Genomic DNA, 25,616 nt, shown 5'->3' on the forward strand with positions numbered 1-25,616 from the left:
TTTGAGCGAAAAGCTCAATTTGCAATTATTTTGCTCGCCCCAATGAAGCTTGCACCTTGATATAAAAATTAAAAGAGAGAGTGCATTTGAAAATACTTGGTAAGCGAAGTTCCTGCTTCTGGTCCCGCAATATGGCACAGTAGTTACCGTCAAACCTTCCTGACACAAACATCTAGAGCTGCTATTTAAGTAAGACGAAAATGCTTTTAAATGCATGGCTGCATTAACTAAAGAGTAGGGGGAATCAACCAGGGCCAAAAACTGAGACAGAACTGAAAAGCAGAGAAGCAAGCAGGAAAGATAAGCATGTGACTGTCCTGGTGCAGATGGGGTGGGCTGGTTTCTGCTCTCGGTAATCTAGGGGCTTACATTTTGACATCTTTGGTCCTGCACTGGGTGGGAGCTGGAAATGAGTCCCCAAGGATGCTTGATTTCATACTAGTAAATAAAATATCTCAGAAAGAAGGGAGACTAAAAAAATAATGATACTAAAATGTAAGTTTAAAATCTGCCAACCGTATACGAAGACAATAAAGAAGCATGTCTATCTTAATCTGAACTCTGAGTAAAGGGAAAAAAATCTCCTAAGAATTTGTAACCAAGAACTGATTCAGAAACTAAGATACAAATTGACTTTGGGCCAATGATACTTCTGTGCTAGGTGGAATTAAATGCAAAACCTCTCCAGTAGAGGGCACCTCCAATCCAGACCACACAAGGTTTCCACAGACAAATCTCTTAGTTTATTTCATAATCTAAGACTTAAAACACATGAAGAGAGCAAGAATCAGCAGACCAACAGCAGAATTAAACCTCTAAGAAACTTTTATATGTCAGAGATGAGTACAGATGTTGACATAATCAAGACCTTAAGAGAACAAGACACTATGAAGAAAAGAACAGGCAGACTTGAATAAAGATGAAATAAAACTTAGGAAAATGGAAAATATTAGCCAATTAAATCAAAAGCTTCAGCAGATGAGCTGAACAGCTGAATAATCACAGCTGAAGAATGAGTTAGTGAACTAAAAGAGAAATCTGTGGAAATTATACAGACTAGAAAACAAATAAAGACATGAAATATGAGTGGTTAAGACATACAGGAGACAGAACAAGAAGATACAACATATGTCTAAAAAGGTTTCCAGAAGGAAAGATAGAGAATGCAAAAGGCAATATTCAGAGAATTTTCCAGAACTGATGAAAACTCCAAATCCCCAGTTTCAGGAAATATGTATCAAACAGAATCAAAAAAAAAAAAAAAAAAAAAAAAAAATCAACCCACCCTACTTTGCAGTAAAACAAAGAAGAGAAGACCTTAAATAGAGTGACCACATAATTTATTTTCCAAACTGGGACACTTTTTTCTGAGACAAATGTTAAGCCAGATGTGACCTTAAGGCAATAGGAGTGAAAAATTGGGACTGTTTCAGACTATGTGTCCCAGACGAGACATAGTAATTGTACTAAAGAAATGATAAGGAGACTGACAGCAGAATTCCCGGCAACAAAAGGTGGAAGACAACGGAATAACCTCTTCAATGGGTGAGAGAAAGTGACAATACTGTATTTCTATATCCAGCTACGCTATCTTTCAAAAGTGAGAGCTAAGAAAAAAATCACGGAGTAAATAAATTTAAAAAATTTTATGGAATAAGCATTTTAATAAATCATTTAAATCTCTAAAAATCTGGTTTGAATGCCTGCAAAGCAATCCATCATATGCTAGGGTTTGCTAATCTCTGTAGCCTCATCTCCCTTTGTTCACTAAGCTTCAACCAGGATGGTCTGTTCCAGTTCTGTGAGGGGAGGTCTTTTTGACCTCAGGGACTTTAAACATGCCATTTCTTTTTGAATGGTACACTGTCCCCTTCCTTTCCTTAACATCTCCACCCAATAATAAAAATAAGAAATCACATTCTCAAAAGATACCAGTATTCTCTCTTTTCCTCATTATCACTTATCACAAATTGTAAACACATATTTATTGGTACAATTTCTGACCATCTATCTCTGAGCAAGCACCATGGCTATTTTCTTCTCTGCTTCACCTCTGACATTTAGCACAGTGTCTGATCCACAGAAATGAAATACACAATTAAAAAATTTTTTCTTGTCGAAACCTATTCTTGTCTAATGAAGCTTTCTTAAATGTTTTAATTGTAATTTTTCTTTAATTGTGCTAATTATCTAACAAATTTAAGATTTTAATGGTTGGAACAGTTAAAATTCTTACATTATCTCTAAAAAACAATAATATACAGTTAGATCTCCTCTAAAAAGAGTATACAAACTTTAAAAAAATTTTATCATCACATTCTAAGATTCTTCTTAGTTTAAAAATTATGTGATTCTAAGCCCATTTCATTAACCTGGTAACAGTATTATTCTGATTACCATGGACATATAAGGTAATTATTGTATTCACAAGTGAAACATTCTAAATATTCAGTTGTGGGTAAACAAAAACAGTACACTTGGTGGGAAAATGTTAACTGGCTTTAAAATGCTTTCTTAATACAGTCACATAAATAAAATGTAGTATTAAATACGAAGCAAGCTTCTGTTGTACATCATTAAAACGGTTGTCTGTTGAAAAACAGGAGTCAGGGCAGTATTCCAATTTTAAACAAACCTTACATGTGACTGGGGAACTCATATACAGGTGTACTCAGATATAGCCCTGAATCCTTTGAATTAGAGGAATTTTCAAACTGTAGCACACCATCTATTAAACAGTAACCATGATAATGTCATAAAATCCAGCCAAAGGAGGAAGACATTTCAATTTGTGTTCTAAAACCTCAGAATGTCATGTACACTTGTAACCCTGGCAGTAAAGCAGTATAGTACATCACATGCCAAGTAATACTTTCTTGCCCTACAGAAATGCATCTTTGGTTCCCTAAAAGAAGTCACTGTGTATCTTAAATGCACAGGACAGCCAACTCTCCTTGAATGCCCCCACTTTGTATGTTATTTCTTTATACTTTATATCACAGCTATCAAGAATGAACAGCCTATAATTTCTGAGCTTCCCTAAGATTTAATATTCTGAGATCTTAAGACAGCATCTCCTATGGCCTATTGGCTAGCAGTCCAACTACTGTTAATAAATGTTTAAAAGTTTGTTAGTAAGAATGAAAGAAGATTTAAGGCATAAAAGAGAACAGAGTTTTTTTACCGGTCTAAAAATTCAGAAGAAAGCTTCTCAGCTCTCCTTATCTCTTTTCCCATGAGAAAACCCTGAACATTGCATGTACTCCTTCAGAAGACTCAGTAAAAAAAAGCTCAAGAAACTCAAAACAGAACATTAAAAGAAATAAGATAAAGGTAATCACAAATACTTATTCTTGGAACCCTGAACTCTGATTCAGAGAAGAAGGAATTTAGAGTTCCATATTTATCCTCTGACAAAAAAAGTGAAAAAAGAATTTAAGTAAAAGTCTCTTAAGAAGTTTTGGCATACATGCCCTATACATGTTGGTGTTCTGATTCTCTGGAATTCTAAATCGCTTTTCCCCTTAACAGTTTTGTAAAAATATCAATTTGCCTTTGAAGTTTACACTATTATATGATTTATGAAAAATGTTTTCCAAGAACTGGTCGAGTCAGCAAATAAGGAAGACCAGGCAGATTGCGAAACAGAAGATTTAGAAGAATCCTCCAGTAGAAGAAACAGGAGTTTTAAAATAAGAAGTCTATTCTGGATATACCCCTTAAACACTAGTTACGATGGAGGATAAAGAAAAACTAATCTGGTTTTCCAAAAGTTAAAAATGGGATGGGGAGACAAAACAGACCAAGGGTGTAGATTTAGTTCAAGTTCAAGCAGATGTTAGTTTTCATTGCCTTAACAATAAAGGTATTCAAGAGGTACTGATGGCCAGAGTTGTCAACATTGTAAGGTTTACGCAAACTCCTTCAAACAGGACCTCTTTTTTGCATTACACGCATGCCAATTTCACTGCCGACTGTCAGAAGGGCATCACTCCTGCCGCCGGTAACACGATCTAAGGCTGTTTCAGCAAATAAACCAGAATAAAATATCAGAGATTCACTCAAGTTTTACAGTTGCTGTAAGACTTAAGAAATATGACAGGTGTATATTGTAAGCAGCTAACATTTTACGTACTTACAACATCTGAAGGCGACTGAATTGGACTTTCACTATGAAAAGGTAAGTTCCAACCCAAGTCGGTTAACAGGTAAACAAATGCCTACTGGATATCTCCACTCAAGTGTTTACCAGCACCTCAAAATCTGACTGACCTTACAATCTTTTCCAACACCCTGTTTATTCAATCACTCTCAACTTAGCTGCCTAGAAATGTGGGGGCCTGCCTTCTCACTTTACACATTCAACTGTCAATGAAGCCCCACAGTACAGCCTCCTTCACATCAGTCTTCCATCCTCCATGCTCACAGCTAAATTACCTTAGTTCAAGTCCCAATTATTCCTTGCACAGACTACCGCCTCGTCTTCCACTTCATCCATGTCCAGTCAATGTTCTATACCATCACCACAGTGATGCGATTATTCTGTCATTTCTACTTAAAAACCTTCAACTACACATCTACTTTCCAAACTCCTTATTAAGATGTTAACAGGCTCTTTAGGTTCTGGTCCCTTCTACCATTAGCCTCCTTTATCACCTTGCTCTTCTTTATCTCCTACACAGCCGCAGTATTTAATTGCTTTTACTTTCTTGCAATGTTCCATGAACATATATAGCTTTGCTTATGGTATTCTCTGTGCCCGGAATGCACTTATCAACCTGGAGGACACCACGTCTTTTTAGATGTCGCTTAAGCATTCCCACTTTAAGAAGCCTTTCCTGGCTCTCCAAGGGAGGACTGACACTCATGTCTCATTACGCTCTCTGCACACACGTATCACACTGCATGTATCACTCTGTAGTCCTACTGGTATATATTTCTGCCTATCCAAGTCCTTGGGCACTGACGCCACACGTCACCCGTTACATACCTCCTTATTTCTGAATACAAGAACATCACTACAACACCCAAGTGCCGCTTTCTCAGTGTTGGCTGGGGTACTGGATTTCTTACTTCAGCAAAACGTTTATTTCTAGGGTAGATTATACTGACATGACTAATCAATCACCAAAAACTTACAAAACACATCAATTTATGTTAAAGAACAAAATAATGCATTCACTACAGTAATTACAAATTTTTTCTTTTGCCAAAGAGTAGGATGACTATTTTATATTTGACTGCCACTTCATTATTTAGAATCAGTTATGCCTACTCCCAAGAGTTGAATCACAAAAAAGTTTTTGCTGAGATGAAGGAAAGCCTTTAAATACAATCTTAAAATAGGTCACCTCAACCATTTTAATTTAGAATATTTCTGGGTTATTTTCAAAGCTAATGTTATAATTATGAAGAACTTTAAGGTCAATAATATTTTAAAATTAGTAGCTGAAGGGAAAACAGAATTGTTGGTATATCAAGACTTAGCTCCTGGAATAAGCAATCTTATGGCTTAATAACTTCTTCAATATTCTCCTTCCGTTCTTACCTGTAAAACAGTTACATACACATGGGAATTTTAGAAGGACTGTTTTTGCAAAGTGCTTTGGGGGAGAATACATTTAGGGTACTTTTTTAAAGTCCCTAAAACACTATTTACTATCAGTAAAATTCTAATTTCTTTTAAGAGTTGACTGTCCCCTCTCACTCCCCTGGTTAAGAGAACAAACACATCATAGGCTCATAGAACGGACAGTAAGTAATTTTAAATAAATTACTTAATATATCTACTTGCATTCACACACCCAGGAGAATGAGGATTTAGCTGATTTTTATAGGCACCCAGGAAAGCAATTCTATAAAACCTACGTTCTATTTCTGCACCCAACACCTTTGGTTCTGTGGCGTTTCTCTTATTCTAGAGCAGTGCTGTCCAACAGAAATTTCCATGATAGTGGAAAGATGTTATATCCGTATATGGTGGTCATGATGTGACTATCGGGCACCTGAAATGCGGTCAGCTGACTGAAGAACTTAATTTTTAACTTAATTTAAATCAATTTACTCTAAATTAAAATAGCATGTGGCATGAGGCTAGTGGTTACCATTTCGGACAGTGCAGCAGAAATGCCAGTCATCAAAATGTATCCAGTCTGATCTGGTTTCTGTCCAACTGGGCTTAGCTTAGAACCATACTGGGCTAGCCCTTCCTCCACCCAGAAGTCAGGCAACAGATCTGAGGGGACATACCCTCAGGAGTCTACAAACTTTTTCTGTAGAAGGCCGGACAGTAAATATTTTAGGCTCTGTGAGCCAGCAGGCTGTAACTATTCAGCTCTGCCACGGCTGCACAGAACAGTCGCAGACAGTGTGTAAACGGGCTCACGTGGCTGTGTTCCAATAAAACTCTTATTTATCAACACTGAAACTAGAATTTCATGTAATTAACATGTGTCATGGAATATTATTCTTTTAGATTTTTTCAACCATTTAAAAATGTAAAAACTTCTCAGTTTTCAGATCATACAAAAGCAAGCTGTGGGGCCAAACCACTAGCCTGGTTTGCAAACCTCTGAGACACAGGAAAGGTCAGCGAGCACAGAAAGAGGTACTCCACACTGTTAGTTATCAAGGAAACGCCCAATAAAACCACAGTGAGATACCACGAGAGCGGCAATAGTAGAGGCTGGTGAAGATACGGAGCCCTCGGAACTATTACACACTGCTGAGGAGGAAACAAGATGGCACAATCACTGGAAAATTGAGAGTTTCTTCAAAAAGTTAAACATATCATAGGACCCAGCTATTCTGCCATAAGTACTTAACTCAAGAGAGAAGAGTACTTACGCCCACACAAAGATTTCCATGTGAATATTTATAGTCCCTTTACTCACAGTGACTAAAAACTGGAAACAGCCCCAATACCAGTGCCGCCCCCCCCACAAGGGGTGAATGATGAATAAAATGTGGTACACTCATACCATGGAACACTATTCAGCAATAAAAAGTGACCAGCTACTGATACTATGCAACAACCTGAATGAATCTCAAAAACCACTGCTGAGTTAAAGAAGTCAAAGACAAAAGAGTACCCAGTAAGTGCATTATATAAAATTCCAGGAAATACAAACTAACTTACAGTGACAGAAAGCAGATCAGGGGTGTCTGGGGCTGAGGGTTGAGGGAGGGGTAGCCTGCGGTTAGGAGGAAACATTCTGTATTTTGATTGTGGTGAAGGAGTCACTGGTATATACCTGTCAATTTGTATACTTTAAATGGATGCTATTTACTGTACAAAGATGATCTGATTCCACTGGCATCAGATTTACCCATACAATCTCTATGAACTGATATACTCACTTTCATAAGTGCTGTTTAAATCTGAGGAGATGAGTAAGGGGGGATAGCTAAGTTAGTCTCAAGTCTCACATAATCACTGCTGATGGGACCCGTAAAGCACATTAATATAACCCAACTTAAAGAGCTTTGAATGGACAGGTTTTAAGAATTCTGTGAACTGAAAACCTTTCCTGTTCACAACATTCTGATCTTCCTGTTTGGAACATGTATTTTAAGTTAGATTAAAATGCAGGATTCCAAGAATTAGTAAATAATCCTTTATATTAAAACAAGTTTTCATTTGTAACCCCTTTGGGATACTGTCCTTACTAAAACAAAACAAAACAAACAAACAACTCTGTTGTGCAGATTCAATTTGTTTAAAAACATTTTGTTATGGGTCTTATAAAGGCTTGAAGAAACCTGCTCAACTCTGGAACAACATTATCAACTCAAAATATTAAGACTAAAGAAAATAAGGTCCCATTTTCTAGTAAGTTTTATTCATTCTTTTAAAATACTAGACTAGTTTTTTGATAAGATCTTACAGGGACCTGTCAGATGGGTGAATGACAAATTAATGAAAAAAAAATCACCTTCTAACACAAAGTAAATAGCATTTTAAATAATTTGTCACTATATATTGGGCAAAATTGGGAAGGGTTGTTTTTTTCCGACTGAGTACAGATGTGTGAAATACACACATGAGTTCCCAGATTCTTTTCAGAGACTATTACAGGTTCCTAGAGTCAAATTAAGTTTCATGCTTGACTTTAGACAATGTCCTTTTGGAAGAGAGAAATAAAATCCTAAATTCAGGAATCAGTGGAGGTGACTTGGTTAAAAAAAACTGAGCTTTGAAATGATTTGCCAAACACATGCTTTCAAAACTCTGCAAACAATTCTAAACAGAATTGGAAAAACTCATTTTAAAAACTGCTTTTCCTATTTCTGGCCTTAAATACACCCCCTTTTAACCAAATCATAAGGCATATGTCCAGCATGACTCTCAGTTCTTTCTGAGACTATAACCCTTCATATATTGTAATTTCTTATCATCCAAAATAGCAAAGAGATGAGCCTTTGTGTCCAACATACATTCATATACTTAAAAATCAAAAGGCCACCACAGCTACAGGATTGCAACTTCCTGATGTAGTACAAAGGATATTTTATTAATCTAATTGTTTTCAGACATATTTACAGGAGAGCATTTTGAGTTTTTCATCTAATTTTTCTCTGAGAGGCTTAAACCTAGGGACTTTTATGTGAGAATTATTTTTCAGTCTACAAGCATCAATATCTGACTAATAATGTAAACTTCTTGTGCCACAGAAAATGTTTTGGGGGGAGGGTAACAGCTCAGTGGTAAAGCGTGCATTTGGCATGCACGAGATCCTGGGTTCAATCCCCAGCACCTCCATTAAAAAGAGAAAAGAAAAGAAGAGAAAAGAAAACATCTTTCACTGCTTGTTGTCTAAGAGAGCTCTTCACTTATTATTGCGGTGATAGCAGAGCTCAATCTGTGAGAAGAGCTACGGGCTATCAGTTCCTAAAAAAAACCCCAAAACTGGGAGTTAAGAAATTGGGAGGTGGGGTAGAGGAAGGTGTATTTAAGAGAGATGAAGTGGAAATATTAGTATGAGCATAAATATTTCAGGAAAATTTACAGTAAGGTCCATATGAATCGAGAACATGGTGTTTATCTGGGAGAGAATGGCAAGGCTGACAATTGGAAATCCCAGCCAGAATGTTAACAGTGTAAGGGATTAACAGATCACCTAATCGAGGTTCAAGGAGACTAAATGAGTTGCCCAATTAAATGACTTAGCATGGTGCCTGGAACATAACAGATGTTCCATAAATGTTGGTACCTCTCTGTCGCTACCCTCAACCAAGGTCCCACACCAGTAAGTTGTACAATAACCACCACACAATCATCACATAAATTTTCTAACAGTTCTCCTGTCCTCCAGAGACACCAGGTCCTTTCCTCTGCCTATTTCAAGGAACAGTGTATTACTATTACCTCCATAATACCGAGCTTTTAGAGTTACTGTGAGCATTAGAGATTGTGTAAAATGGCAAGCAGCTAGAAGTCCAATAAATGCTAGCATGAGGTTTCCATTGTGCCTTCTCTCAAACACGTCCTTCCCATTTATGGTAGCAGCAGTGTTTGTGTGTGTGTGTGTGTGTGGGTGTGTGGGTGTATCTTTGTGTGCATGCACATGAACTTATATGAAGGGAATGAAGAGTCAGGGATGCAAATATCAGACATACTTGAGACTCAATTTTTGATAATTCCCCTCCTTTCCCCAAGATCCTGATATGACCTCATTCCATTGAGAATTCCCTGCCATTGTGAGTCACTACAAATGTCAGGCGTGAGCTCAGATGTATTGGAATGGGGAAAAAAAGGTAATGGGAGCAACAGCACCTTCATTCAGGGACATGTTGACAAAAACAATGTCTCATCACAAATTCACAACTCAACCCAGGCTCGTCATCATCTCTCCAATTAACACGCAAGGCCCCTGAAAATAGGATGTCGCATCTTGTATGTGTCTAAGAACAGGATATTAGATGCTTAATAATCATTAATTGTTTTTAATCATCCTCAAAAATTCAATATTTTAAAATTCAGCCTGCATGTAACTGTCCAAGAACACATACTGTCATAATGAACTAGCTTTTCACGTAAGTCAAAAGAGAAAGACTGGTAAATCAGTTTCTAAAGAAAATGCGGTAAACATTTCATCTAAGAAGGAATATAACTTTAAACTCTAGTTCTGAAGTTCATGAATGGCCTGAAACTGTAGGCAAATTTTTATGTAGGTATATATTTCCTCCCTAGAGAGCACACAGCTTCCGTTACACTTAAAAAAAAAAAATTAAATAAATAAAAAAAAACACCCCAAAACAAACCAACTCCCCCAAATGCTGAAGAACCACTGCTCTATACTGCTCCTCCCCCCTGGCTTTAAAGTTCAAGCTCTCATGGACATGCCCTGCTCAGCTGGGTTTCTATAAGGACATTTAAAAATCAAACGGCAGGCTAGTAGTCATCCTTAGGAGGAAGGATGTTATTGACGGGGGTGGGGGGGGTTGGGGGGGCATCAGAAGGGCTTCTGAGGCTCTGAAAGTATTGTGGATTTGGGTGCTGGTTACAAAAGAGTGCTCGCCTTGTGAAAATTCATCAAGCTGAACAGCTATGATTTTTGTATCTAAGGGTATATTTCAATAAGAGGTTTAAAAAAAAAACAGTAACAAGATGGATCACTTATACTCAGCAGACATCATTACATAATGTAGAAAAGAAGCTCTTAAAAATCATATACCAGGACATCAAATATACTTCAATTAAAAAAAATTATGAACTAGTAAAGGTCCATATAGTGAAGAGCTGAAACCTGCAGACAACAGCCAGTGAGGCACTGCGGCCCCCAGTCCAACAGCCGGCAAGTAACCAACCAAGGCCTCCCAACAGATGAGCCTGGAGACAGGCTCTCCATCCTCAGTCAAGCCTTGAGACTGACTGCAGCCCCAGCTGACAGTTTGCGGGCAAACAGAGACCCTGAACCAGAACCCTCTAGTTAAGCCACTCCCAGATCCCTGACTCTGAGAAAATCTATGAGATAATATATGTTTGGTGTTTAAAATAAAAATGATGCAATGTCTGAATACTATCTTCCTTACATATTTTGAGTGAGCAGAGTAGCCTCGGTTAGCTGTACCTACGGAGACATTAGCTTATCAGTTTAAATTGGCAACTTTCCCTTCTTGGAAGGTTGTGGTACAATATTGCTTTCGAAACCCAACCAAGAAAAAAGAAAATACAGCTGGTGGTTATGACCATCAATTTCTGGACCAAATGGAAGTAAATTTATCTGTAAGACACAGAACAGGGGTCTTCTTATGCTCTTTTCTCCTACCTCCATCTAAAGCAGAGATTCCATTACAGTAATATATTTTGTTTTATTGAATGAGTGTTAATGATACCACATGCATATACACAACCTTAATTTTTCTGAAGGCTTTTCTCACAAGAGGAAGTAAACTAAATCAGAATTATCAAGTACCTATAAATACGTTATTTTAAAATACAGACGTAGTATTTGTAGCAGTCCACGGAAGAGGTAGATGGGGTGAGGGGATGTAGCCATCCCAGTATCACCTGACACAAGTGTAGCATGTTTTGAAATCAGTGTCTTAGTTCTTGTATCTGTTTGTACTTCTGAAGCCTGCCTGAGGAGCACATCAGAATCTGACACTTCAGCAGTCTGGCTCCAGTATCTTTCTCAGCTCCGAGTCCTCTGCAGTGCCCAGCACAGCAGCAAAGGGCCTTGTCCACACTAAGCCTTACTGTATTCGCTTAACAGAAAAAAGTTACAGAACTGGGTTTTTTTTTCCCATTTAAAATTCTCAAAAGTTGTACAGAATTCTCTTTGCAAAATGAACCACCTATAGGTCTTCTTCTCATGTTTCCTTGCATATTTTTAAAAGTTAAATTTGACAACTATCTTTTGCTATAATCAGGATAAACTTCTGCATTCTGTTAAAATTTAACCTACCAGTTTTAATGATTCTTTGACTCCCTAGAATTACACTGGTGGTCAATATTTAAACAAATATCACTATCTGAAAACAGTATTTTCTGTTATTACATCGTCATAATGCAGAGCCCAGTAAATAGTACTTTAAGAATCTCTGTAAGGCCCAGCATAACATAATAAATCCAACAAAAACCCAGAATTATCCTTCATTTATGTTACTATTTATATTAATAATTTTAACTTAATAGTTACATATACTTATATATTAAGCAATCTACTTAATATATAATGATAGTATATATTTTCCTTTTCCTCTCAAGATCGTGAATACCAGCTAGCACTATTAAAGCTAACATCTGATCCTTCTTAATTTTTTTTCATTACCACTGTACACTAAGAGTCATCTTCATTTCTTTGCAATAACTAGCCAGTAAGTGAAAATACTGAATCCTCATTATCTTCATCTAACTTTAGATTAAAAAAAAAAAAAGAAGGAGGAGCATTCATTTTATGAAGATAAATACAAATGAGTTTTTTTTTTTTCACCATCAATCACTGCCTCCATGGTGGGCGTTAGATAAGGTCACCTAAGACCAAGAATTAGACACTCATCACAACAAGGACTTTCTTACAAGCCTCTCTTTGAAAAAGGCTTGTCTATGATACCCACAGAGCTAAAAGACAAGCCAAATATTATAATTTTTCCATTACTACCGATTTGTGACTTCCATTAAACACTTATCAGAAGAGATGCTCAGGACTCCAGCCGGAGAATCATATGACGCTTAGTGTCAATAGAAAAAAAACTGCTCACCCTGGTGGTTCAGAAAAGTATGAGATACATAATGACTCAACTATTTAGTACTACATATGAAACTTTCAAATAACCACTGTCTTGAATCTGTGATAAGACTCCTTTTTTTTAATAGACCCCTTTTTAAACTTCATGTTCCAGAAGTGTTTTCAGAAAAGTATTCCCCCTCAACACACTCAGATTTGTCCTCAATCTATTCATTTATTCACTCATTCCACACAGGGGAGAGTTTATCTTTTTCTTGGGGAGATTTTCTACTACAATAAAGTCTCCGAGCATCCAATACTAAAAATACTTTAGTCTAACAAAGAAAAGCAATACACTCCATTCTATTTAAACAGAAAAAAAATTCTCTCACAAACTCACCCTGCTGTTATAAAGACCACTCATTTAGAGAGTAACACCCTACAACTCTCAAAAGTCAAACAAAATACTGGACTGGCATAATCCACTTTGCTTTTAAAAGTAAATAAATTCTTACTTTGGTAGATTTTTTTTTTTTTTTGGGTGGGAGAAATACATCACCTTTCTAAAAATAAGGCAGATCCTCCTCTGAGACAAAAATGCTATGAAGATTGCTTTCACCCACCATGACTTTCCTTTGGTGCGGAATGACAACCTTTTGGTTCAAAATGTGGAAGACATCACATTAAGAGATACTTCTCTGCAGGAGATAAAACAGATGTATATTCATAAAAGTACATGGGGACTTCCTCTGCCTTCCAAAGCATCATTCAGAAAGGCTATCTGTTCAAACTATGTTCTGGAATGCACATGGACACTATTTTTTTTCTCCTTCAGTAGATAAGAGCACGGGACCCAAAGTCAAAAGCCTCTGATCCACTTTACCTTACCCAAAGCAAATTTCATACCAGTTCTGTGCTTTGATTTGCTTCTTCAAAATGACAGAAGTAATTCTTGCCTATCTACTTTTTTAGGATGGAAGAATTGGAAAAAAAAAATCACATAAAAATCCTTCACGCTTCTTAGAAATGGCTGCTATAAAACTCAAGGTGCTACACCATTATTATTATTATTACCACCTTGTATCAAGTTTTACTGCTACTTCTGAATTAGGCCATGATACCGGCTTTAAAAAAAACAAATCTTGTGGTCTTCCATCTGTGGTTGCAATTTCTGATATAAGTCTGTCCTGATAACTTGAACCTCACATTCCAAAGATTTACTGATTCCTGGCCTGAGAACTTTAGTCCCATCTCTCCCAAAGAAACTGACAGAAGTCACACCACTCCACCTTCCTGTGGACATAGGTAGGCATAAAGTTAGGAATAAGATTATCCTTTTTACTTGAGGAATGATACTATACAGTATGCGAAATTAGGCGACACTTTTTATCCTCTCTACTTCTTTACTTCCCACAACACAGAACCTGTGCTCTTACCTTAGAATCATCCGAAGGTTTCTGACAACAGATTTGTGATTTACAATATCTATCATAAAAATATCAGATCTAAGGCACAGGGAGGAAAAACTTTCTCGAGTTTGCAAGGGAGAACCCTGACTCCTCCAGCTACTATGAGGTTTGCTGTGGGTTGTCCCTTCCGAGGGCCTGTGCCATGTCTTTTAAGAAAAGTGGCCTGGGCCCAAAGCACGCCCGGGTCTGCTCTTGGGCCCGATCGGGACCCTCCAGAGCAACGTCTGCACCCAATGATGCATCTTTCAGTTCAGACACACCCCCTCCACCCCGCGTTTCAGAGGAGGTGTGGGCACTCAACTCCTTCACTGTGGATAGGGGGACCGAAGGGAGGGCGGGCCCAGGCCTGAGCACCCATTTTGGAGGTTGGGGAGCTCGGCCCTGCAGGCTGTGTGCTCAGGAGTGCGGGAGTGAAGGGCGCAACCGTGGGAGGGGGAAGGAGGCCCGAGGGGGGTCCCTTGGATTCGGGGGCGCGAAGAGGAAGGCGGCGGGAAGGACTCGGTCGAGCGAGGTTTATCAGTGCGAGGTATTCTTTTTGTTATTCGTTTGGGGCTGGCGGGTGCAAGGGGGCAGCCCCCCCCTCAGGACAGAGTCGGCCAAGGGTCTCCCTCCCTCCTCCGTCTTGGGGGGCACTGAGGACTTGCGGGAGGCCTCCCTCCAGCCAGAGGACAGTCACTGATAAGCGACGTAGGCTGTGCCCGCCGGGGCGCGGATCCCCAAACCTCCAGCCCCGCGCGAGAGGCGTGGGACCGGGTGGGAGGGGATGGAGGAGGCCCCCGGCCCAGGAGGCGGGAAAGGCCCCAGAGCTCCGGGACGGGCGGCGGCTCCGGAGCCCCGAGTGGCGGCGCCGCGGGCCCGGCGAGCCCCGAGCCTGCCCGAGCCCCTTGGGCCGCGTGCGCCCCCGTTCCCCACTCTCCGCGGCCGCCCCCTCCCCCGCGGCTCCTCTCACCTGCACATGATCCGCCATTTTGCTCCATTCATGCTCCTCTCCGGCCCCCCTCCCCCCCAGCGCGCACCTCGGCCGGGCCGCCGCCGCCGCCGCCGTCGCCGCTGCGCCTGCGCGCTGGGGGATCGTCGCGCTGCGCTCGCGGCGTAGCGCCGCCCGGCTGCGCAGGCCCGGGCGGCCCGGGCCGCGGTTGGAGAATGCGCAGCGCCGTCGGGACGGCGTAAAGCCGCGGCAACGTCAGCGGCCCTGGGACGCGGGGGGCGGGTGGAGGAAGGAGCGGGCCGGGGGGCGCGAGGGGAGGGGGCCGGGGGAACAAAGCTTTGTTTACATGGTTTTTAAAGGGGCCGCGCTCGCTCCGATGGGCAGCGGAGATCCTGCAGCGGGAGTTGGCGCTGCCTTCGCTCCTCGCCTTGGTGAGGGCTCCTGGAGGGGCCGGGACCTGTCCCCACCCAGACCTCTGCACCTGGCGGATGCCTCGCTTCCCGAGTGTCTTCAGGACGTTCCTGGGACGCCCCCCGACCCCGCTGCCTCCGCGCCGCTGTAACACTACACTCCGGGGGGGCCTTCCGGTGCGCCACAGCCCCAACCCCCTTAGGACCACCTTAGGACGCCTGCATTATTCTTTCCACTGTCGGCGGCGGCCGAATTTGTGTCTTTCTGGCTTTCTGCTCCAGTGGACAACAGCCATTGCTTTCTGATCCTGGGTTTTACCAGCAACCCAAATAGTGAACCCCTTGTTTTCATTTCTCTCCCTTTCTCCGCAATAAAGGCTCATGCAAATAGCCTCCAGATAGTGGTGATGATGGAAACATGCAGAAGGCACAGTTCAGATCTCCCTCAGCAGCTTGGCTTAACTAGTCGTCTAGGCTGCCTCCTTTAGAGGGGTCAGAAGCTGGGAAAGGTGGTGGTGGGGAGAGAGAAAGGGGTTTTAGGACCCCCGGGCTCTGGGTCAGATCAGGTAAGGCCCTGCCTGCTGAGGCCAGTCCCAGTCCTTACCACCAGGAATTGTCTGTGTTAGATAATGCTGGTTCCTGTTTTCCACTGGATTCCACTTTGGCTTCCAGTCAAGGCCCCCTGATTAGATTTTAGCTGGATGCTGAGAGTATTGGTTGTTTGAAGTCTGTATTGACTAGGGGCACCACATGCGATGGAAATGATGATAGTAGTGAATAATACACACTTTCTGTTGTGTATGGAGCAAACTGTGCTCAGCATTCATTTCTACCTTCATCCTCGGAGTGTGTCTTCCTGATTTGCTGAGGTAGGGCACCGAAAAACTACATTACCCAGACTTCCTTGCAGCTAGGGTTCTGTATGCAAGTTAGGCTCTGCCAATTAGATTCTCTCAGAGAAGACTTTGGAGTCAGAGCTTTAGACTATAGCTTCTGGCAAGCCTAGCCCCTGATATGTGGGATTTTTCTGTTTCTGTTTTCCAACAACCTTTCGGTATCCAGATGTTAGCTCCCTGAGGGGAGAGAGCAGGGGTGGTGGGTCAGGTGCTTCCTTGGTATCTTCGTGGAGTGACAATGCAGTGGCAGCCTTCCAATTCCCTGCTTGCCTTTAGGGTAGAAATAACAGACCCCAAGCCACCCCCCACCAACAGCCCTCCCCCATATCTATTTCTCTCCCTCTGTCTCACCCAGCTCAGTAAACAATACCATCATTCATTCAGTTGTGCAAACTAAACACCCAGGAGTTACCTTGATTCCTTGTGTCTTAACAGTCCCCCGTATCCAATCCACCTGCAAGTCCTATTAAATCTCTATCCAGTAGATGCCCAAATCTGGCGCCTCTTCATCACCACTGCTAACCCTGGTCCAGGCCACCATCCCATTTCTCCTGGGCTCTGATAATAGATTCCCAGCGTGTTTCCTTACTTCCTGTCTTGCCCCTTGATAATCCATGTTCCATATAGTGGCAGAACATCCTTTTAAAATCATAGATCAGATTGTTCATGCCCCTGCTTCAAAATCCTCAAGTGGCCTCCCGTTACGTTTAGAATACCTTCCAAATCTTTGCTAAGCCTAAGAGGCTGTGTGATCTGACCTCATCTCTCCTGTGTCCGCTCCAGCTCACAATGCTCTGGCCATTCTGCCCTTCTTGCAGTTTCTCACCGCCAGCTGTTCCTGCCTCGGGGTCTTTGAAGGAACGTCCGCCTGGAATGTTTTCCCCTCAGATCTTTAAGTGGCTGGTTCCCTCTTACCTTCGATGTCTTAGTTCAGTTGTTATCTCCTCAGAGAGGCTTTTCTCATGGCTCTATTGAAAGTTGTCTCCTGACCCCATCACTGTCATACTTGCATCACTGGTCACTGTCAGTCCCAAACTATTTAGTTGCATATTTATTGTTTTCATTGTCTGAGTCTCCAACTAGAAAGGAACCACACTGAAAACAGATTCTATATGTCTTATTTATGCTCCGTTTCTTCTACCTCTGCACAGAGTAGATGCTCAAAAGAATAATTTTTGAGTTAATTAATTTCCTCCTATCTCAGTCTAATTTTCTGGTACATTGGGGCTCGTTTGAGAACATAAAGCATTTGAAGTATTGTGCCAATGTTAAGTAACGTAATTATTATGTTATTATTATGTTACATTATAAGCCCTTCATCTCAGAGTATTGGGTTCTCTCTTAGTACTGGGAGAAGTGATACACTTAGTGGAGAAAGTGTGAGGTCTAAGAATAAAACCCAAGAGACTGGGGTTGTCTTTCCTCCCCTGCAGTCCGGAACCACTGTAGTGGGAGGAGGCAGGGATGGGATCTTTCATGAATCCCTGCTAACTTATTTCTGTGCTCAGTCCTCCATCCTTCCTAGGCCCACAGCAGCTCCTGGCCCGTTTTATACCTTCTTTCCTATTATGTGCCCAGAGCTACCCCTTGGGTAGCTGCCCCCACCTATCCATCATATGGGAGTTACCTAGTCTCCAGGCCGGCCCAAGGAATCAGTCACTTCTGTTCCTTCCTTTCTTACCTCCAAAGACAAACTCAGAAGCCCTTTTGTGTTAAGGATTTAGTTGCTAATCACTGATGAGAAGACTAACAAAAAGTTGCAAATTTCCTGGAGCTGTGGTCTCCGGATCTGTATGGTTCCTGACTCTGGCTGAGACAGACCATTGTGAAAGAAAGGATCCTGGTGGCTTATACTGAGGTGCAAATGAGATGTGGGGCATCCCTTTCCAATAAAAGCAAAGAGAAGCCCAGGGGCACCCCTACCCCCATTTCTGCCCCAGTGTAAACCACTGGGACCCCTTCCTTTATGATGCTTTCTCTTCCCATCAGTGGTGCCTGGGTGACCCAAGGGCCTCAGGTTCTCTGCCCGTCTGCTGTGTTTTAGAGCTGTGCTTTCTAGGTCCCTGCTCACAGGGTTTGCCTGTGGCCAGACAGAAGGTAGTAGGGTTAGTACTTCCATCGAGGGGTTCCCACAAGTCCTGCCAGGAAAAGTGGGTGTTGCTCTGAGTTCACTCCTGCTGCAGGCGATAGCCATGGGCAAAGAACTTCTCCAGCTACCACAGGCAAAGGATGGCATGGGGGTGTCTGAAGCACTGGGGCTCAGGCCTCCAGGTTTAAATAGTTTCTGAGTAATCTGTCAAGCTCGAGTGCCCCCTTGTGGTTCTGAGTGGAATGTGTCCAGTTTACCTTAGGGAAAAGCATGAGTGGGCGGGTGGGGGCGGGGGGACATCCTCTATTGTCTTGCTACTCAAAGTCAGGTCTGGTCGCCCCAGGGTGACGTCAGCATCTCAGGTCTGGCTGCAGCCCTGCTGCATTAGAATCTGCACTGTTAACAAGATCTGCACACTGAAGTTTGAAAGGCACCCCCCCCCCCCAGGATGACCTTACAAGCCCTTCTCTTCCCACTCCATAAGGAGATGAAGCTGTCGGCCACAGACCATGCAGCTCCCAGGTAACGCTGCCTCCCCTACAGGACTAGAGAGATGGAATAGGCCACCCGTTTCCATGCTCCTAACCACTTCCCAAGGAGCCTTTTTCCCCTACACCAGCATCCTTGGTTCCCCCTTGGTCTCTGGATCCACCAGTTCAAATCCAGGTAGCAGGGCTGAGTGGGTGAGCTTTCCGTGCCTCAGCCCTCTCCTCCCAGAGCTGTAGCATTCATCTTTTAGAGCTGTTTTGGTGCATGTCCAGCAGAAGGCCTGAGCGGGGCACTGCTCTGCTCTCCTTTCCAAGGCAACCGAACCCCTGTGGGAGAGGAAACAGCTCCCTCACATAAGCATGCATTACGGGGTTACCCCAAGAGTGCTGATCTAATTCTCTGGTTCCCCCAACATTTCTGTGCCATGCCTCCATCAAATTGCTTCTCTAAACCATCTGGCTCTAGATTAAATATTCTTTGGGGAGTTTAGAGTTCCCCAAAGCAATGTCTCTTCTTGCATGGAGTCCGGATTCCACTTAGAAGGCAGCAATAAAAAGATCATTGAATTAAAGACCAGGCGTCCTGGTACTTCCTCCTCTGCCCCTGTGACCTCAGGAGAGTTGCAAACAGGTGTGTTCATACCTGCCCTTCCTTCTTCCAGGGATGGATAATGTGGCTGGAGATAGTGTATGCCTGGAGTTTTGGTCACTATGAAGCACTTTTGATAACTATTCAAGCCTTTTTCTTTCTTTCTTTTTTTTTAAATAGAACAGATTGTTGTTGTAACATAGGAAGATAATCTCCCGATGGAACTCAAGTGCCTTTATAACTCTCACAAAGGCTGGAAAGAAGGTGAACTCTGATGCTTGAGATGAGCTCAGGGAGCATAGTGTGCTTCAGCGTGGGGACGTACATGCCTCTACAACCTCAAGGAGGTGGTGTAGGTGTGTGTCATGGTGGTGGGCAGGGAGTGGCTCCCGCAGAGCGAAGCAGTAGCAGCGGAGTGTGTGAAAGCAGTGAGGCTCACGTGTCCAGTGGGCTGGGTGTGTGCGCTCAGCTCCTACTGAGTTGAGAGACTTGGGTTCCTGTTTGGTGGCCCTTAGACCTTCATGAGCCTGTCTCCTCATTAAAAAATTTTTTTTCTGTTTAATTGAAGCATAGTCAATTTACAATATTGGTGTACAGCACACTGATTCAGTTATACATATGTATATTCCTTTCCATCTTCTTTTTCGTTATAGGCCATTACAGGGTAGTGAATATAGTTTCCTGTGCTCTACAGTAGGACCTTCTTGTTTATCTATTTTATATGTAGTAGTTAGTGTCTGCAAATCCCCAACTCCCAATTTATCCCTCCCCCCTGGTAACCTTGAGTTTGTTTTCTATGTCTGTGAGTCTGTTTCTGTTAGTCTCCTCGTTTTCATTTGTTTTGGGCTTTTTTGGTGGTGGTGGGGGTGGGGGGGTAATTAGGTTTATTAATTTATTTATTTTGGCGGAGGGACTGGGGATTGAACCCAGGACCCCGTGCATGCTAAGCCAGCGCTCTGCCACTGAGCTACACCCTCCCTCCGACCTCCTCGTTTTTCAAATGATGGAGTTGGGCTGCTTGATTTCTAAGTTCTCTGCTTGCTCCGTCATGCTGAGCATCCAGCTTGAGCGTGGGGGCCTCTGGCTACCGGTTTTACTGTCGAATTTTGTTCCTGGGCCTCTGTTCTTGTGGGTCAGCCACTCTGTGTGGGTGACTCCCCGCGCCGGCCCCTGTCCCTAAGCTGTTGCTCACTGAAGCACTGGCGTTTGGCTTTTTGGAAGTTCTCTCTCACTCACTGAAAATGCAGGAAGCTTGAACGTGAAACTCACTCATCAAAAAGAAACACACACACACACACACACACACACACACACACACAGCGCAAGAAACCACAGGGCCTATCGGCCTGTCGTCATCGAGCAGACTAGAATAGTGCAGAAAACTCTAGGCAGAGAGGAAATGAACTTGAGAGAAGGGGGAACACAGGGCAGAGAGGAGAGAAAGAAGGCGGGAGTGGAAGGAGCGGGCTGAGGCGCAGGGGCACGGGATGGTGGGAAGATGGGGGACGCGGCGGTGAAGCAGGGCTTCCTGTACCTTCAGCAGCAGCAGACTTTTGGAAAGGTAGGGAGAGCTCGGCTGGGTGGGGGCCAGGCCGAGGGGCTGGGGAGCTGCTAGAAACTCCTGGGGAGGAGAGGAGGTCCCAGGATGTTCCACAACCCTCATGGGATGGTGGGGACGTGCTGTCTGCCGCATTAGGCCCAGAGCACAAGCTGGGGAGGGTTCTTTCCTTGACAACCGCTCCCCTCCCAGCCTGGGCGGCAGACTGCCCTGCTGACAGCTGCTCCCCCAGGAGGGACGGGTACAGGAGGGCTCCCCTCTGTTTCTCGCCTTTCTTGCGCTGTGGTGACTCCTCTCAGGGCCACCTGGGAGGGAATGGAACATCGGAAGCAATGATTTGGGATTGAGGTAGAGGTTCCTTCCTCCTTTCCTGCCCCCTCCTCTGCCCCGGGTGCATGTGGCTGGTGTTGAGCTCGAGTTGGGGTCTCTGGGAGCCAGGGCCCCAGCATGTCCAACTTCCTTCTCCTTCCCTTGGCCTCCTTGAATGAGGAAGTCCTTTTTCCCTCAGCTGACCCAGGGTTCTTCTCTGTCTCTCTCATGGCCCAACTTGTAGGGGATGAGGCGGGAAGGTTTAGGAGGGTGAGCTGACGCTCCTGGAGACAGGTCCTTCTCTAGGGCCTCACACAGTACGAGAAGGCTGGGCCCCAGTCTGGACCCTCAGGGTGCCCTCCCCACCCCTTCCGGGCTTCAGGATGCACAGCCTTTCCACCTCTAGACTCAGAGCTGCTGGGCTGGGCCTGCCAGGCCTCCCTGCAGTCGCCTCCATGGGGCTCACTGCTGTGCCTCTTTTTGCCTTTGGTGTCCTCTCTGTGTCATCCCAGGCCTCTTTCTTGGATGTTTGGGGTGGATCTCCAACACTTTCTGACTCCTAAGGCCTCTGTTATGCTCTCTGCCTTCTTGGGTCTCCTGTGATTGTCCCCTCCATCTCCCCCCCTCACCATCTCTCCATCTCCCCACCTGCCACGCACCTGGGGGTAGAAATGGCGCCGATTCGGGGCTGTGCTATATGGCGGGTCAGGCTGCGCCCTGGCCCGGCTGGAACTCCAGGAGGGCCCGGAGAAGCCACGCCGGGGCGAGGCCCCGAGGAAGGTGATCCGCCTCGGTGACTGCCTGCGGGTGGCCGAGGCCGGTGGGGAGGCCAGCAGCCCTCGGGACACCAGCGCCTTCTTCCTGGAGACCACAGAGCGCCTATACCTGCTGGCGGCCCCCACTGCAGAGCGTGGTGACTGGATACAGGCCATCTGCCTCCTGGCCTTCCCCGTGAGTCATCCGGGGCTGCAGAAAGGGCGTGGGGCACTGGCTGCTTGCTGTGGGCAGGTGTTCTAAGAGCTGAGGTCAGGATGCTGGAGGTGGTTCCTTGGTGGTGGTGGTAGAGGGGTCCCAATTCAGAATGCAGATGGGGCAGCAGGCTGAGTGTGCTTTGAAAGGAAGCTGGGCCAGAGAGGGGGCTTGGAATTGGTGGTGGTGGTGAGTCCCTGGCCTCCTCCCCAGGGCCAGAGGAAGGAGCTGTCGGGGCCGCAGAGGAAGGGCGGCAGGCCCTGCATGGAGGAGAATGAATTGTACAGCAACAGGACCACAGGTGAGGTGGGGGGCCTGCCTCTTCTCCCCGAGTGCTCTCCCCAGGGCGTGATGGGGAGGAGATGTAGGCTGGGGCTGCCTCTGAGTCTTCCTGCCTTGTGGTTGCCTCTGGCCCTGGCCAGCCCCCTTATCAGCCTCTCCGCATCGCTTCCGGCATGGCCCAAGGTGGGGGAGGCTGGCCTGCCTTAAATGTCAGCCCTTCACCCTTGACCCATGCGGTCTGGTCCAGGCCCTGCTGGTGGGAAAGGGCCGGGCTCAGGGGTCCAGGTGAAGGCGCTGCTGTTGAATGCTCCCTTGTTGGGACCTGAGCAATTGTCTGTAAAAAATGGTCTTCTTTCTGTGGATTTAAGGTGTCCTGTAGCAAGGGAGCTTTTTGCTGACAAGGCAGTCCCCCTCTTGCAGTCTGTCTAGCCCTCTGGGTGTGTGTGTGTGTGTGTGTGTGTGTGGGGCGCAGGTGGACACGGGGGCAGGGGAGACATCCAGGCTCCACCCGCTGGAGGGCACCAGATGGCATCAGCAGGGTGTGGGTGGGCTGAGAGCTGGGAGGGCAGGGTCGGCTGCACCTGCAGCCGTGGCAGTAGGGATCGGGGAGGCGGCTGGGTTGGGGTGAGAGATGAGATGGAGAAGACAAGGCCGTGGCTCTGGCGACGGGCAGGAAGGATGTGGGCACGAGTTCAGGGTGCATGTGGTTCAGGCATGATGCCTCCTGGGGGAGGAGGTGGAGGTACCTGGCCTCTGGGGGAGTATGACCTGGCGTGGAGCAGCTCAGCCTTCAAGATGCAGGCTGCAGGGTCATGGGGTCATTGGTAACACTTTTGTTGGAGACCTGGAACGCTTACTGAGAGCAGGGTGGAGTGGAGACAGGCCAGCTGCTTCCCATTAACTGCCTCTTCCTCTTCCTCTCCCTTCTCCTCCCCAGTGGCCCCCTGCAAAAAGTTTGCAGTGACCATGAGACCCACAGAAGCCAGTGAGAGGTGCCGGCTGCGGGGCGCCTACACGCTCCGGGCTGGGGAGAGTGCCCTGGAGCTGTGGGGTGGCCCTGAGCCGGGCACCCAGCTGTACGAGTGGCCCTACAGATTCCTGCGGCGCTTTGGGCGGGACAAGGTGAGCAGGGGCCGCAGCGGGCAGGGAGAGGGCGAAGGGGCCCTCAAAGGAAGAGAGAATGGGAGGAGGAAGAAAAGGCGGGCTGAAGTCCTGCAGAAGGAAAACAGCCCAGCCCAGGGGCAGGAGGAGGGACCCAGGGGAAGGAGAGATGGTGGTGGAGGTGGGGAAGGAAAGGAAAGGAAGAGGTAGGGGGACGTTAGAGGGGGGATGGTGGCTGGCATCATGGAGGCTCATACACGGATGGATGGGATGGAGAAAGAAGGAAGATGAGCGAGGACTTTGCTTGTGAGAAAAAAATGGAGGGAGGGAGGGGAAGCCGCTTGGGGAGGGGACTTGCAGTTCCTGGTTGGAAGGGTAGTTGGAGGTGACAGATTTGTGGTTGGGGGCTGGATCCAGGAGCAGCAGCCCCGCCTGGTGGGCTGGCAGTAATCTCCTTTCCCCTCGACCCAGGTAACCTTTTCCTTCGAGGCTGGCCGGCGCTGCATCTCTGGGGAGGGCAACTTTGAATTTGAAACCCGGCAAGGCAACGAGATCTTCCTGGCACTGGAGGAGGCCATCTCTGCCCAGAAGAAGGCTGCCTCTCCTGGGCCCCAAACCCAGCCAGCCCCGGCGCCCATGGTGCTGCCCCGGCCAGACAGCCCATACGCCCGGCCCCACGACTCACTGCCACCACCGTCGCCCACCATCCCGGTGCCTGCCCCCCAGCAGCGGGGCCCGGAGGGGGAGTATGCAGTGCCCTTCGATGCGGTGGCCCGGAACCTGGGGAAGAGCTTGAGGGGCGTCCTGGTCGTCCCTCCCCAGCCCCAGGCAGATCCTCTGTACGACAGCATTGAGGAGCATCCGCCTCCACGACCTGACCACATATATGACGAGCCTGAGGGGGTGGCCACCCTGTCCCTGTATGACAGCCCGCAGGAGCCCCAGGGTGAGGCCTGGAGGAGGCAGGCCACAGCAGATGGGGACCCCAGAGGCCTCCAGCATGTCTACACAGCAGAGAAGGACTTTTCTGCCTCTGGCTGGCCACAGGGAACTGAGTATGACAACATCATACTTAAGAAAGGCCCGAAGTGATGAGGGGTGGAGGAGACGCGGACCCCATTGAATGCCAGCGCTGGCGTGGTCCTGTGCACACTGGCCAGGGTTAGAGGCCAGGGAAGAGGCCTCCTCTTCTAGCTGCTGCTGGGGACTCCTGGCCACGGCCTCCCAGGAACCTCTCTCTGCTCCTTCCAGAACCCTAGGCTTGGCCGCCTCAGTTTGGTCTGAGGATCCCTCCCAGGGCCTGCTGCGTGAGTCATGATCCCAGAGCAGGAACAGTGCCCTGAGGAGACCCACTCTCCTCCTACTCCTTTTCTACTTCCTCTTCTTTCTTTCCCCAGCCTAAAGGGAACCTCTGGCATTTGGGGAAGAGGACAAAAAGATGGCCACACATGGCCCCGGTTCCTTGGCTTGTGCAGGCTACCAGCCTGCTGATGTCCCCTTCAGGGGACAGCCCGGGAGGATGACTGAAGCTTTCTGCAGGTTTTGGACTTCTCCGTGGCATTAAACATTTCTGAAATATTTTTGCATGGCATGAGTGTGTGAAGTGGGGATGGGACAGGCACAGCCCTGCTGGGGTGAATGCTCCGACTGGCCACCCCTGACCCCTCCTCTCCCAGCAGCAAGGTCCGCTCTGGGTCCCAAGCATCTGTCCACAGAGGCAGAGGTCTGCAGAAGTCAGGGCACCCTGGGAAAGATGTTCAAGCATCTCTGACTCTTCGTTAAGGTGGAGTCCGTGCCAGAAAAATAGCGGGGAAGCTGTTTGTATGTGTAAACCTGGACTGGAAGATAGACAAGAGT

The 25,616-nt window shown here is 45.7% G+C and overlaps 1 protein-coding gene across 4 annotated transcripts; it reads left to right on the forward strand.

The window, feature by feature from the left end:
- The first annotated feature begins 14,508 nt into the window (after nucleotides 1-14,508).
- On the forward strand, nucleotides 14,509-25,339 carry DOK2 (docking protein 2). Of its 4 annotated transcripts, XM_074355696.1 has the most exons (6): nucleotides 14,509-14,666; nucleotides 15,428-21,101; nucleotides 22,077-22,358; nucleotides 22,590-22,677; nucleotides 23,596-23,780; nucleotides 24,231-25,339. In XM_074355696.1, the coding sequence occupies exons 2-6, from the start codon at nucleotides 21,039-21,041 to the stop codon at nucleotides 24,849-24,851; spliced, it is 1,239 nt and encodes a 412-aa protein (XP_074211797.1). In that variant the 5' UTR covers nucleotides 14,509-14,666; nucleotides 15,428-21,038; the 3' UTR covers nucleotides 24,852-25,339. The 4 variants fall into 4 exon arrangements, with proteins under 4 accessions (XP_074211797.1, XP_074211799.1, XP_045372636.2 ...); XM_074355698.1 differs by lacking the exons at nucleotides 22,077-22,358; nucleotides 22,590-22,677; XM_045516680.2 differs by lacking the exons at nucleotides 15,428-21,101; nucleotides 22,077-22,358; nucleotides 22,590-22,677 and having other exon boundaries at nucleotides 14,517-14,666.
- The last annotated feature ends 277 nt before the right edge of the window (nucleotides 25,340-25,616 follow it).

Source organism: Camelus bactrianus, chromosome 31, assembly GCF_048773025.1.
Source record: "Camelus bactrianus isolate YW-2024 breed Bactrian camel chromosome 31, ASM4877302v1, whole genome shotgun sequence".
In the NCBI taxonomy this organism is placed as follows: domain Eukaryota; kingdom Metazoa; phylum Chordata; class Mammalia; order Artiodactyla; family Camelidae; genus Camelus; species Camelus bactrianus.

Coding starts and splice junctions, on each gene's coding strand:
- DOK2 (XM_074355696.1), top strand. CDS start 21,039: ATGGGGGACGCGGCGGTGAAGCAGGGCTTCCTGTACCTTCAGCAGCAG. Junction 22,359..22,589: donor TCTGCCTCCTGGCCTTCCCC/GTGAGTCATCCG, acceptor CCTCCTCCCCAG/GGCCAGAGGAAGGAGCTGTC. Junction 23,781..24,230: donor GGCGCTTTGGGCGGGACAAG/GTGAGCAGGGGC, acceptor CCCTCGACCCAG/GTAACCTTTTCCTTCGAGGC.